Source organism: Pipistrellus hanaki (genome assembly GCF_964339955.1).
Source record: "Pipistrellus hanaki genome assembly, chromosome: 1".
NCBI classification, from domain to species: Eukaryota; Metazoa; Chordata; class Mammalia; order Chiroptera; family Vespertilionidae; genus Pipistrellus; species Pipistrellus hanaki.
In genome coordinates, this window is record NC_140503.1 from 189,016,589 (window position 1) to 189,030,625 (window position 14,037).

Genomic DNA, 14,037 nt, shown 5'->3' on the forward strand with positions numbered 1-14,037 from the left:
CTTTTGAGGTATTAATCATGCAATCTAGTTTAGTATGTTTAATCTCCAACTCCACCTAAAGCACTTTGTCTTTCCCCATATCAGAGGCTAGGCTCGTATCTCAATCTTGATGTATTGTATATATGGGTGGGGTTGGGTGCGGTCAACCTGAGATACACACTCCCTGCTCCTCCCACTCCCAGATCTGGCTTTCTGATGTGAAGAACAGGAATAAGAGGTAGGAAGGAAGATATTCTTTTTGATGATTGTGTTGGTTAAGGTGCAGGATAAGCTGCTGAACAGGGAAACCTCAAAACATATGGGCTTTAATAAAATAGAAATTTCTTTCTTTTTAAAATAATAGGTTAAATATAGTCAGGAGGTATAAGATAGGTATCTGTCTATACTCTGCAGTTACTCAGGAGTTCAGGTTGACCAGTTGGCTCTGTTTCTCATAGCTTGTCTTTTCTTCTGGCCTCCATTCCCCTTGAAACGGAGTGGCAAGAATGAATGGAGTTCTTTTGTACTTTCTCTGACTGGTCCAACGGTGGAGATACACCACTTTTCCAAGGTACATGACACCACAGTGTCTAAATGCCTATGAGCAAAGGTTACTCTACCAGTCTCTCTGCTTACTTATACTTCTGAACTCCCAGGGGCACATATAATGTTATCTCAGACTGCTCAGAGGGAGACCACTTTCAGCAGGAGTGAATGTCCTGCACATTTCTGTGTCAAAACAAGCATCAGTTAAGGATAGAGATGTCTATTCTCCCTGTCCAGTCTCCGTGAGTGATTCTATTGGCATCCTCTCCTCACTTGGTTTGGGAAGAGGGGACGCCTCCTCTCCCATGGGTGGAAGAGTGCACAGTCTTACATCACAAACACTGTATCCCAAAGCTGCTGACACTGCCACTGCCCGCCCCAGCATTCTTAGGTGGCTGGGAAATGTGAGGGTGAGGTGTTGGCGGGGATGGCACTGTCTAGTTCAACTGCTTTTTAGAATGCCATAAGGCCGTGATTGGCAAACTGCAGCTTGCGAGCTACATGCGGCTCTTTGGCCCCTTGAGTGTGGCTCTTCCACAAAATACCACTGCCTGAATGAGTCTATTTTGAAGAAGTGGCATTAGAAGAAGTTTAATTTTTAAAAATGTGGCTCTCAAAAGAAATGTCAATCATATTGTTGATATTTGGCTCTGTTGACTAATGAATTTGCCAACCACTGCCCTAAGGGAAGAGCTTGGCCCCAATTGCTGGCAGCTTTCTTAGAATATCAGGTATATAACACTTCCTGCTTCTTGGTTTTGGACCCAAGTCATAGGAAAAGTTCTAGTCAATACCCTATTATGTAATTAGAACCAACAGATGGAAAGGGAAACCGAAATTGTTTGTAAGCTAATGAATTACATGACCAATGAGCACCGTAAAAATATATCCTAAATTTGAATTAAATTTACATAATATAAATTTAAAATATATGATAAGCTCTGGTCAGGTAGCTTAGTTATTAGAGTCTCCAATACATCAAGGTTGTGGGTTCAATTCCCGGTCAGGGCACATATGAGGATCCAATTGGTCAGGGCACCAATGAATGCATAAATGAGTGGAACAACAAATTGCTGTTTCTCTCTTTCTCAAATCAATAAAAATTAAAAAAAAAAAATATATATATATATAGTAACAGAAGAAAAGGCAGAGGATAATGATATATAGTAACAGAAGAAAAGGCAGAGGATAATGGTGTGGATGAATGTTTATTGGTTCACAAAGTCCTCTTAATGAAACATAGCCTAAGGAAATAATTTTTCACACACATTCTAAGGAAATACATGGATGTGCTGCTTTTTGCAGTGATTATAATAACAAAAATTGAGAACAACCTAAATATCCAACAACACAAGACTGGTTAAATGTACTTATTAAAATGCTTTAAAAATACCTTATAAATAAAATGGAATATTTATTCAGCCAGTAATAAAAGTTGTAGATGGATATTTACTGACATGAAAAGATATTTATGATGTTTTATAGATTAATAAAAACAGATTACAAAACAGAATATACTAGTATGATATAATGCTCAGTGTGTGTGTGTGTGTGTGTGTGTGTGTGTAAATTTGTACAAACTCTCTGATCAGCAATTTGGCAGGAAGCGAAAAGAGCCTAGCCTATATGGAGAAGTCAGCACGGTTGCTATAAAAATGATATTGATATCTCTATACCATGAGGTTAACATTGATTTGACATTTTTTCTTCTAATTTATTTATATTTTCTGATTTTTCTTCAGTAAACACATTGCTTGGATAATAAAAATTAAAATAACTAAAAAATTATTTTTGGGAAGAAAACATATATGTTTCTTTGACCTTGTTATGGTAAAGAACTTTCTAAACTTAAAAGCAATGTAGCAGTGGGCTGCTGGAGCTGGTTTGTATAGATTTGTGAGGGCCAGTTATCAAATATTCAAGAATTTTGCAAGCAAGCCAGTTGTAGCTAAAAATCAGCTTCAGTGAAAATACATACATGGCCGATGTCTATATGTGCTACAAATCAGGCTTTCTCTCTTGTAATCTGTTTTACCAGCATACAACTAAATATTAGTATTAGCAAAAAAAAAAATAGTCAATTTACTTGTTTATATTAAAATGTATGCATTTATTGATTTAAAAAAATCATAAAATAAAAAAGAAGATGATGGGAGATATTTGCACAAAGTTTGACCAAGGGTTCATGTCAGTGACATAAAAGAGAACATATGATTGAACAGTAAAAACATAATCCCAGTAGAGAACTAGGCAAATGATGTAATTCACGAAATGATACAAATTGCCAATAAACTTGAAAAACTATCCAAGAAATTTGTAATAAATGAGAACTATACAATAAGGAGATATCTCCTTTCATCTATGAAATCGACCAATCCCAAGGTTCTTAGTCTAGGGAAGTTGGCCTTGCTCACTATGGTAGGAAAGTGATTACAGCAAAGAATTGTGTCCAGTTTGTGACTGGACATCATGCAATACTAGGATGAAGGCAAGTTCAGAGAAATTCTTACCTTGAGTTGCCCAATTTTGCTTTGTTATTTTGTTTTTACTTTAAAAGACAAAAATGGGGCTATCAGATTGGATTCTTGAGTGTGCTGACAACAACCCAAAGCAAGTGTTTTAAACATTATTTGAGGAAAGAGGTTGTTAGATATCATGTTTTCCACATGGAAATTTTTAAAAACCACTTTTTTTTTTTTTAAAGAAAGTTTGAACATATCAATGGAAAAGGATTTGAGCACTAGATTATCTGAAAACCAATTTGTCAAAAAAGACACAATTAGCACTCATTTTATATTAGCCCAGGGATGGCCTTTCCCTTTATGGATGAGTTTAAGCAAAACTTTGACCTTGACCCCTCCCTCTTTCCACTCTTTTTTAAAAGTGGACCGATCAAAAGGCAAGAAGAAAAGCAAAGCATCTGAAATACACCCAGACTGGCCCTCCTGTCCCCACCTGCATGGCTACAAAGATAAGCATTTTGGATTCAGCCAGTAATGATCTGTGGATCATTAACACCACCTCCTTCATTTTAATAGCGAGTTGATTGCAGCGAAATAGAACCACAATGATGTGATTCTATTTTAATACTGGTCTATCAATTAACCCAGTCCGTATTTCACATGTAAATAGGAGAAAACGGGTTTACACGTACTGTGTAATGTAATTCCAGTGGGATTCAATAGATGGCACAAAAGAGCTCTGTCCACAACATTAAACCTGGTGACCAGTAAAATAAACATTTAAGGAAGTACATGAATTATCTTCTGACTGCCAAGGAGATAGACGGACAGATTGCTTTGGTAAGTGATACATTTTCTTTTAATTCTATAAAATAAAATAATGACATATCCTGTTACTGAACACAAAAATCTCAGGCTCGATGAGGTAGTGCATTGTTTCTGATATGTAATTCCTGTGGTTTGAACTAGCGTTTGTTATTCAGTTCCTTGTCCTAAGTCAGAGAAAGGGTTTTTGTATGTGTGTATGTTTACTTTTTTTCATGAATAAGGCCTCATCTCAAGCATGATTTGCTTGCCAAAGATATATTTGAGTTGGAAGATGAGAGTTTGGGTCACACAGACTTTCTCACGATTTTCTTATGGAGCTGCTAGTTGTTGACTTCAAGTGACCTTGTTCTTTCTCCCATCCCTCTCCTCCCACCTCCCGCAGTGAGAATGGGAGGGAAATGGGATAGAGCTGAGTTACTCCTGGAGGCAGTGCTGCCATACACTTTTTATGGGCAGGTGCATTTTAGTTTGTTCTCTGGGCTGTCCCCACAAGCTATTCTTTTCTCGTTACTCAGACCACAGAAGCTGTTCTGCGGTGCTGCAAGTCAGGTGGAATTGTAGGTTTCAAAAATGTTTCCCAGGCTTCACCCAGTTTGATCAAAAGAGTTGAAAGTGAAAAAAGCAAAAGTTCACAATACCACATAGGAAACAAAGCAGAAGAGCTTTTGAACTGATTCTGATCCTTTTAACCTGTGGTTAATGCCTTGTTGGTCTGGTGCAGAGAAGACTGACTCAGTATTTGCGAACTGAACTCAATGGGCTAGATAACTCTTGGGGTATCATTTATTAAGACAAGTCAACATCCTGATTTGATGCCCACAAAGTCTCCAAACAAAGGCAATTTAAATGTATTGTTGTATCATATCATATAGTGGGAGTGTAAACTTACCACAATCATGTAAGTTGACATAGATAGATCTTACTTTTATACTTTCAAATTGAAGCACTCTTTACTAATCAACTTAGCAAATAACTATTCTATTTGGTAGTATAAAATATATAAATTTAGTGGTGGTTATTAGGACTTTAATTTAAAAATATTGATTTTTTCCCACTGATTTAGCAAGTTTGGTATATAAAATAGAAAGATCCTGTAAGTACCTAAAATTCAGTTGCTCATATGTACAATACTTTGGCTCTTTAATTACAGAAATAAAGATGGTTTCACCAACTGAATACTTCAGATTAGTGATTATAATTGGGAAGGCAAAATGGAAGTTGGGCAAATAGAAGATAGCTGAGTTAATTAATTTTGCTAGATATAAAGCTGAAGCCATGCTCTCATTAAATGCTGGGGACAGACATTATATAAATTTAAATCTTTGTGGTGATTAGTGTTGTTAATGAAATGAGGACACCTCTGGTCTTGCTTGTGGTGGGTCCACTGTGCACTTAGCCCTCCTGTCCATCCATGGGGTTCTGTCTCTGACCCTTATTTCCCCAGTCTCTTTCTGTATACCATGATCACTGCTTCTTTGAACTGTGGAGTTGCCCAGAAGGTAGAAAGATCCAAGATTTGAATTCGGGCTTAAGAATAAGTAAGGACCCCACTTGAGCCTTACACTTAAATCACTTTTACTTTGACTTACTTTTACCAAATGGTTCTGTTTTAAAATATTAGGCACTGGCCTAGGCAATATCAAATATCATTTTGATGCTCATTTAAGTACTTATTTTCATGTTAGTAGCTCTTTCAGGAAGCTGGGAGGAAGAATTGGGAAATTTCTGGGACTTTCAGCCAAATATAACCAACACCATAAAAATGCCACGTTTACTTTTAACATGCATTTTAATGTGTGTGTCCCCTTCCTTGCACAGAGTCTGCATGCAAAGTGATGGAGGGGATGGTACCATGCCTTCTCCTATATTAGGAGAAATCAGGATAACATGGGATCATTGAGCATTTGTACAAAAGGGTAAGTCCAAGCAATGTTTCAAAACCAGATACATCTGCATGTCTAATTTGGGGGACTTTTGCAATGCAGGGTTATATCTGGGACTTGACACAACCTTTGGTGCCCATTGGAGTTGCTACCAAAATCATTGGATGCTTAAGTCTCCTATATAAAACTAGAGGCCTGGTGCATGAATGGGGCTGGGCCAGCTTGCCCCAACCAGGGTGAGAGGGCTGATAGGGGGTGGGTGAGGGGAGGGACTGAGGGTGGTCACACTCCCGGTTGAGGAAACAATTTGCATATTAGCTTTTTATTATATAGGATGGTGTAGTATTTGCATGTAATCTAAGCACATCCTCCCATATACTTTAAATCATCTCTAGATTACTTTTACTACCTAAGACAGTGTTAATGTTATGTAGTTATTATATTGCTGCGAAAATAATGACAAGAAAATAAAACTGTACATGTTCAGTAGAGATGCAACCATCTTAGACCTAAGAATATAGTACATATCAGCAATAATATAACATTACTTTTTAAAGAAAATTTGATCTGTGTTTGGTTGAATCTATGAATGCAAAATACAAGGATTCAGAGGGTCAACTGTGCCCACTGGGAGATATGAGAAGAATTTGGTGCTTTGTTGATACTGATGACTTCCTTGTCTAAGGATTTTGAAGCAAGATCTGTGTAGCCATGTAGCATCAGCTCAAAACGTGGGTGAGGGGTGTATTACTCTCTAGGGTTCATACCAACACAACTCCTTCTGGTCTCATGTGCCATTGGAATGGTGATTACAAAATAATCTGAGCTATAGTGGGTTGACAACTAATGCAATAATCATAACCTAGAGAAAACACTTCATAGGAATAAATGCACACTGGATGAATGAATTTAAGAGGAGGAAACTTCTCCCATCCTCAAAACCTTTCTCTGCTCACTGCCCCCCTCATCACTCTCAGAATCGAACCCCAACTCCTGGCAATGATCGACACACTGTGCAACCTTGGCCCTGACTCCTCTCATCCTGCTCACTCCAGGCTAACATTGACTTCGTCACCATCCCTCAGACAAGTCAGTCTCACTTCCATCTCAGGACCTTTCCACTTGCCTTCTTCTTCACCAGAAATGCTTTCCCCCAAGATCTTCCCATAGTTACTCATTCACCTCATTCTCCTAACCCTCCCTCCACCCCTCCCCGTCATGCAACAGAGCTGTCTGCCTATTCTCTATCTGAGTCCGTCTTAATTTTGCTTGGTAGTACAATTTGTTCATTAAATTCCACAAATGAGTAAAATCATATAGTACTTGTCTTTCTCTGACTGGCTTATTTCACTTTGCACAATGTTCTCCAGGGACATCCATGGCTGCTACAAAGAGTAAAATGTTCTTTCTTCTTATGCCTGCCATTATTCTTAATTAATTAACCTGTTTTATTTTTCTATATAGCACTTATTACTACATGATCCTTAATTATCTCTGCAAAGACCATTTCCTCCTCCAAATAAGGTAATATTCATAGTTTCTGGAGATTATGACATGGTTAGGAGATGGACATATCTCTTGGGAGGGGGCACCTTTCAAGCCATTACACCATATAGGTAGGATAATTATGTATCAATATGTGTATTTCCCTGGTTTTAGGTTATATGACTCCAAAAAAGGTAGCCTACATGTTATGAGTCTCTAGTAAAAAAAAATGTTTAATATCAACCATGCTCAATTTAATGCAATAATTTAATGTGGATTGTTTTTCTAGAATCTGTATCTGTATCAAGATGCGCTGAAGAATAGCAACTATCCTCAGGAACATCTAGTGTTACAAAATGACTAAAATGAATTCTACCATCTTCCATTTTGTCATCATATTCATATTAATACTTGAGATCAAAATCCAGTTATCTGAGGAAAGTGAATTTTTAGTTGACAGATCAAAGCGAGGTCTCACCCATGTTCCCAAAGACTTATCCTTGAAAACAACAATTTTAGATATATCACAAAATGATATATCTGAGCTTCAGGCTTCTGACATCCTATTACTATCCAAGCTGAAGGTCTTGAGACTGTCTCATAATAGAATCCAGTATCTTGACATGGGCGTTTTCAAATTTAACCAGGAATTGGAGTATTTGGATTTGTCCCACAATAAGCTGGAGAACATTTCTTGCCACCTTACTGTGAACCTCAAGCACTTAGACCTCTCATTTAATGCATTTGATGCCCTGCCCATTTGCAAAGAGTTTGGCAACATGTCTCAACTAGAATTTCTGGGTTTGAGTGCCACACAGTTACAAAAGTCTAATATGTTGCCAATTGCTCATTTGCATATCAGTAAGGTTTTACTAGTCTTAGGAGACCTTTATGGGGAAAAAGAAGACCCTGAGAGCCTTCAAGACCTTAACACAGAGAGTCTGCACATTTTTTTCCCCACAGGAAAGGAAATCCACTTTGTTCTGGATGTGTCAGTCAGCACTGCAGTAAGTCTGGAACTGTCTAATATCAAATGTGTGCTAGATGATAATGGATATTCCTATTTCCTAAGTATGCTGTCAAAACTTCAGAATAATTCAAGGATAACAAATCTTACTTTAAACAACATTGAAACAACATGGCATTCTTTCATTGCAATGTTCCAGTTGGTTTGGCATACAAGCATAGAGTATTTCTCAATTTCAAATGTGAAACTACATGGTCGCCCTCAGATCAGAGATTTTGATTATTCTGACACCTCAATGAAGGCCTTGTCTATACACCAAGTTGTCAGTGACGCGTTTAGTTTGCCACAAAGTTACATCTATAAAATCTTTTCAAATATGAACATCCAGAATTTCACAGTGTCTGGTACCCATATGGTCCACATGGTTTGCCCATCCCAAATGAGCCCATTTCTGCATTTGGATTTTTCTAATAATCTCTTAACAGACATGGTTTTTAACAATTGTGGGACCTTGGCTAGGTTGGAGACACTTAGTTTACAAATGAATCAATTAAAAAAACTTGCCAATATAGTTCGTATGACCAAGGAGATGAAATCTCTACAACAATTAGATATTAGCCAGAATTCTCTAAGCTATGATGAAAATGAAGAGTATTGCTCTTGGACTATAAGTTTATTAAGTTTAAATATGTCTTCAAATATACTCACTGACGCTGTTTTCAGATGTCTACCTCCCAGGCTCAAGGTTCTTGACCTTCACAGTAATAGAATAACAAACATCCCTGAAAATGTCCTCAGTCTGGATGCTTTGCAAGAACTCAATGTTGCTGCCAATTCTTTAGCCCACCTTCCTGAATGCGATTCCTTCAGCAGCCTCTCTGTACTGGTTACTGACTATAATTCCATTTCCAACCCATCAGCTCATTTCTTCCAGAGCTGCCAGAAGATCAGGTCCATCAGCGCAGGAAACAACCCATTCCAATGCACATGTGAGCTAAGGGAATTTATCCAAAGTATAGGCCAAGTTTCCAGTGAAGTGGTAGAGGGCTGGCCTGATGCATATAAGTGTGACTATCCAGACAGCCATAAGGGAACCCTACTGAAGGACTTCCATATGTCTCCATTATCCTGCAACACAGCTCTGCTGATTGTCACCATTGGGGTCACTGGGCTGGTGTTGGCTGTCACTGTGACTGTCCTCTGTGTCTATTTAGACCTGCCCTGGTATCTCAGGATGGTGTGTCAGTGGACCCAGACCCGGCACAGGGCCAGGAACATACCTTTACATGAACTCCAAAGAACTCTTCAGTTCCATGCCTTTATTTCGTACAGTGGACACGATTCTGCCTGGGTGAAGAATGAATTACTACCAAACTTAGAGAAAGAAGATATACGGATTTGTCTCCATGAGAGAAACTTTGTTCCTGGCAAGAGCATTGTGGAAAATATCATCAACTGCATTGAGAAAAGTTACAAGTCCATCTTTGTTTTGTCCCCCAACTTTGTTCAGAGCGAGTGGTGCCACTATGAACTCTACTTTGCCCACCACAATCTCTTTCATGAAGGATCTGATAACTTAATTCTGATCTTGCTGGAATCCATTCCAATGTATTCTATCCCTAGCAGCTATCACAAACTCAAAACTCTCATGGCACAGCGAACTTACTTGGAATGGCCGAAGGAGAAGAGCAAACATGGACTTTTTTGGGCGAACCTAAGAGCATCCATTCGAGTTAAGTTGATGTACCAAGCAAAAGAAATAGATCACACATACATCTAAATATGTTCCCCCTTTCACTGCTTTTGGAAGTTCCAACAATGCCCTTATTTTATATTAGCACAAACTAAACATAATTTCGAATTTATAAAATAAATAAAAATGTGTACTTTCAGGCCCCTGTTCACCATTTATTCATGGTAATAAAAATGAATGAAATTATATAATTTTGATATAAAGTCAATTTCTAACATATGAAGGATTTACTTGTTTTGTTTTTTTTCTTTCTAGAACTGAATTCATTGAATTTATCATGTAATCAAAAGAAGCACTTATTTAAAGAACTTCAATGATATATGTTCCTATGTGCTGGGGTTAATGTTAGAAAACTCCATGCCTTTTACACCTATAGCTGGGTTGGTGTAGGTAGCTGTTGGTGCATTTTTCATTTCCACTTAGCATTTTCTTCTATGTGTTGAAAGCTGCATATTGGTAATGCAGGAGACTCTTTGCCTGATGGGCTTTCTTGCTGGCCATGAGAACACACTTGCCCCACAAAACAGGCAATTCAGAAATGCTGGAGGTTGTCCTTTGAAGCAGCCCTTAATCAATGCCTAATAAATATCAGAGGGAGAATTGGCAGATAAGTACAATTTTTCTCACCCATTTTTGGAGATAAATCTGGGAGTGTGCTTTACACTCTCCCTGAGTTCCCCAGTGACATAGAATTCTGATTTTCCATGGTAGAATACAACTGGGTAAAGCGTTCTTTATTAGGTTACTTTTTATTCGTATCTCATTCCTCCAAGGGTGTTTCCTGGGATCAACTCTGAAATCAATGACCAATAGTTGAATACTTGTCTCAGAGTCTGCATCTGGGGGAACCCAAGCCAAGAGTTTGTTGCATCTCAGGTCAAATGGAAATTCTGGGTCTGGTTTTCCATGGCTGAAGGTCTTGCTGACATTCTAGTTGTCTGAGCTGGCATGAGAGCCTTTGCTCTTTGGGTCAGAGGAGGAATGCAGTCAGTGTGTACTGCTTCTATACTCATTCCCTTTGGGGAACTATTAAAATAGGGCATGGGCAGATTGGAGCAATGCAAGAAATGGGCTCTATCAGATATTTATTTCCAGCTTTAGTTTTTCAGATATTTGTCTTACTCATCTAATATTCTGCCTACCCTTTCACTTTGGCAGTCAACTCTGGGCAGGTGTAGCCTGACAGCCCCTTGTCCTAACTGCCCCCTATACCTCTCACTTTATGTCCTGTGGCTAAGACCACTGTACAGGATGTTTATAGAAGCTTGTTCAACCATTATTGTATATGCACAAACCTAGCTGTGCCAGGGATATCCCTTGAGGAGATCCTTGACCATTTAAATATTCCTCTCTTTTATTTTTGGGGTAAAAAAAAAAAATGAGGCATAGTTCAGTGATGGAAATTTAGTTAGACTTATTTTGGCGATCATTTCACAATATATACATATATCAAATAACTATGTTGGACAGCTGAAACTAATATAATGTTATATGTCAATCATACTTTAATATTTTAAAAAGTCCATCATAATAAAAGAAAAAAAAATGAGTCATAGTCTACACCATTCCTCAAAGAGTCCCCAACAGAATTGAGCCGTACTTACTCATAGGATTAACGAGATCAATAACTCACTTTTGGATTGGCTTTCTCTTCTTCCTTGTTTCATTCTTCTTAACTCCCTCACTCTAAAGCCCTGAAATTAAATCTTCAAATAATTTACCTTCACACGGAGCTCTTGTCTCAGTCTCTACTTCCTTGAAGAGAAACCCAAGTAACACATACATATACTAGTTGCTTCTTGTCCTAAGAAACTTAGAGTTAATCATAGGATGTTGTATGTATCCAGATAACTAAAATAAAAATCAGCAAAACAAAAATATACAACTGAAGTTCAGAGACCATTTAGACTGAGTAAAGAAAATCTTAGAAATAATGTGGGTTTTTTTCCCATTGGGCCTTGATGGAATACTTTAATTTTAGATTTTTCAATGTATGGTGAAGAATAGAAAGGTCATCCTAAGTAGAGAAATGAAGGGGGGGGGGCGGAATATAGGAATACCCAGGCCTATTTTGTGTCTGGTGTCTCAATTTGACTGAACCATGAAGTTTATGAAAAATGATAATGAGATATAAGCATGAAAAGTTAAAGTAAGATAATTTTGTCAAGGCTCTTGAAATATAAGGTATGGAGTTAGAACTTAGGGATATAGGAAAGTCATCATTTAAACTTCTATAAGGAATAATAGTGAAAACCAAATTAGAACCATGAAATATATGCTGAAAATGAATGAAGGCTCTTGTTGTGTAATGGAAGTTGCAAACAAAACTAGATTTTCTTGTGTGTGTGTGTGTGTGTGTGTGTGTGTGTGTGTGAGTGTGTGTGTGTGTGTGTGTGTGTTTATTCCAGGATGATTGCTCATCTGTATTGAACTTCAATATTGCATAACCAAGTTTCAGTTGCTCACCACCACTTGTGTCTTAGTTTTCTAGGGCTGATATACTGAAGCTTTGCAACCTAAGTGGCCAAAACAATAGAAATTTATTGGCTTTCAGTTCTGGAGGCTGGAAGTCCAATATCAAGGTGATGGCAGGGTTGGTTGCTTCTGAGTGGAATGAAAGAACAGTTAAAGACCTCCTCTTCTTAACTTATAAAGAGCTATCTTTCCCTGTGTTTCTCTTTTTTTAATCTTCACCAGAGGGTGTATTTTTATTGATTTTAGAGAAAGAGAGAGGAAGGGGAGAAGAGAGAGAGAGTAGAGAGAGAGAGAGAGAGAGAGAGAGAGAGAGAGAGACATTGGTTGGTTGCCTCCCATACTCACCCTGATTGGTGCTCAAACCTGCAGCCTAGGTATGTGCCCTGACTGGAATTTGAAACTGCAACCTTTTGGTGTATAGGAAGATGCTACAACCAATTGAGCCACCTGGCCTGGGCTTTCTTTGTATCTCTTTACATCATCTTCTCTCTATGCCTGCCTCTCTCCAAATTTCCTTTCTTTATAAAGATACCAATCATTGAATTAGGGCCCACCATAATGACCTAATCTTAACTAATAATATCCACAATGAATTTATTTCCAAATATAAGGTCACATTCTGAGGTTCTGGTTTAGGACTTCAGCAAATGAATTTTGGGGGACAGAGTTCAACTCATTACATCTTGCAAATCTGAAAAATATCCTCAATTGGAGGTATAAACTCAAAGTTTCCCTTTTGAATTCAAGATTTTAAGAGAAGTTAGATTAATTATATATCTGATCTCAGAAGTGGTTTTAAGAAGGCTGGGAGGAAGTTGAAATTGTATTGGTGGAGACTTCCAAGTTGGGAGATTAAGAATTCAGGTCAAACTGAAACCGGTTTGGCTCAGTGGATAGAGCATCGGCCTGTGGACTGATAGGTCCCAGGCTCAATTCCAGTCAAGGGCACATCCCCAGTAAAGGGTGTGCAAGAGACAGCTGATCGATGATTCTCTCTCATCGAAGTTTCTAATTCTCTATCCCTCTCTCTTCTTCTCTGTAAAAAATCAATAAAATATATTTTTTTTAAAAAGAATTCAGGTCAAAGTATGAACAAATTTTCCATAATGAAAATAATGTTTTCACAAGTAGACTACAGGAAATATGGTAGAATGGGTAAACAGTCTCTGATTCTGAATCTGGGTTTCAATTCTGGCTCCCTTAATTATTTTTGACTGATTTTGAACAAGTCACTTAAACTTTCTAAGCCTAAATTTCATTATTTGCAAATGCATCCTTAGAGTAGCTAGCTAAGATATTTAGATTTCCATGTATAAATTGAAGACTAGTTATAATATGTCCCTCAAACTGCAGAGTTCACATAGCAAGCTTTCACATAGCAATCTTTGGTTCTGTTGAAGCCCCTCTTCCTAAGATTGAGGTGAGAGCACACACCCTCCCACCACCCAGTCTCATACTGTTGTTAGGAGAATTAAATGAGTTAATACATGATGTGCATAGAACTGTGCCTGGTACAAAGCAAAAACAAATGCTAGCTATGATGATGATGATGATGTCATTATTATTATTATTGTTGTTATTATCTTCATTATCTTATGCCACTAAATGTGGAATTGGAGCTAAGCTGCTAATCATGTTTAGTCTAGTCTAGTCTAGTCT

General features: G+C 37.9%; 1 protein-coding gene and 1 long non-coding RNA gene across 5 annotated transcripts in view; one reads left to right on the top strand and one right to left on the bottom strand.

Annotated features, from left to right (window-relative positions):
• The window catches only part of LOC311631384, a 134,307-nt gene that overhangs the window by 90,333 nt on the left and 29,937 nt on the right, over window positions 1-14,037 (bottom strand). The window lies entirely within an intron of this gene.
• Window positions 3,272-11,458, top strand: TLR1 (toll like receptor 1). 4 transcript variants are annotated; one of them, XR_014796485.1, is made up of 4 exons: window positions 3,272-3,827; window positions 5,634-5,731; window positions 7,163-7,222; window positions 10,159-11,458. XR_014796485.1 is itself a non-coding variant. In XM_084900653.1 (4 exons), the coding sequence occupies exon 4, from the start codon at window positions 7,540-7,542 to the stop codon at window positions 9,928-9,930; it is 2,391 nt and encodes a 796-aa protein (XP_084756779.1). In that variant the 5' UTR covers window positions 3,286-3,827; window positions 5,634-5,731; window positions 7,163-7,222; window positions 7,473-7,539; the 3' UTR covers window positions 9,931-10,144. The 4 variants fall into 4 exon arrangements, 3 of the variants coding, with proteins under 3 accessions (XP_084756779.1, XP_084756778.1, XP_084756780.1); XM_084900653.1 differs by lacking the exon at window positions 10,159-11,458 and adding an exon at window positions 7,473-10,144 and having other exon boundaries at window positions 3,286-3,827; XM_084900652.1 differs by lacking the exon at window positions 10,159-11,458 and having other exon boundaries at window positions 3,286-3,827; window positions 7,163-10,144.

Coding starts and splice junctions, on each gene's coding strand:
- TLR1 (XM_084900652.1), top strand. CDS start 7,540: ATGACTAAAATGAATTCTACCATCTTCCATTTTGTCATCATATTCATA.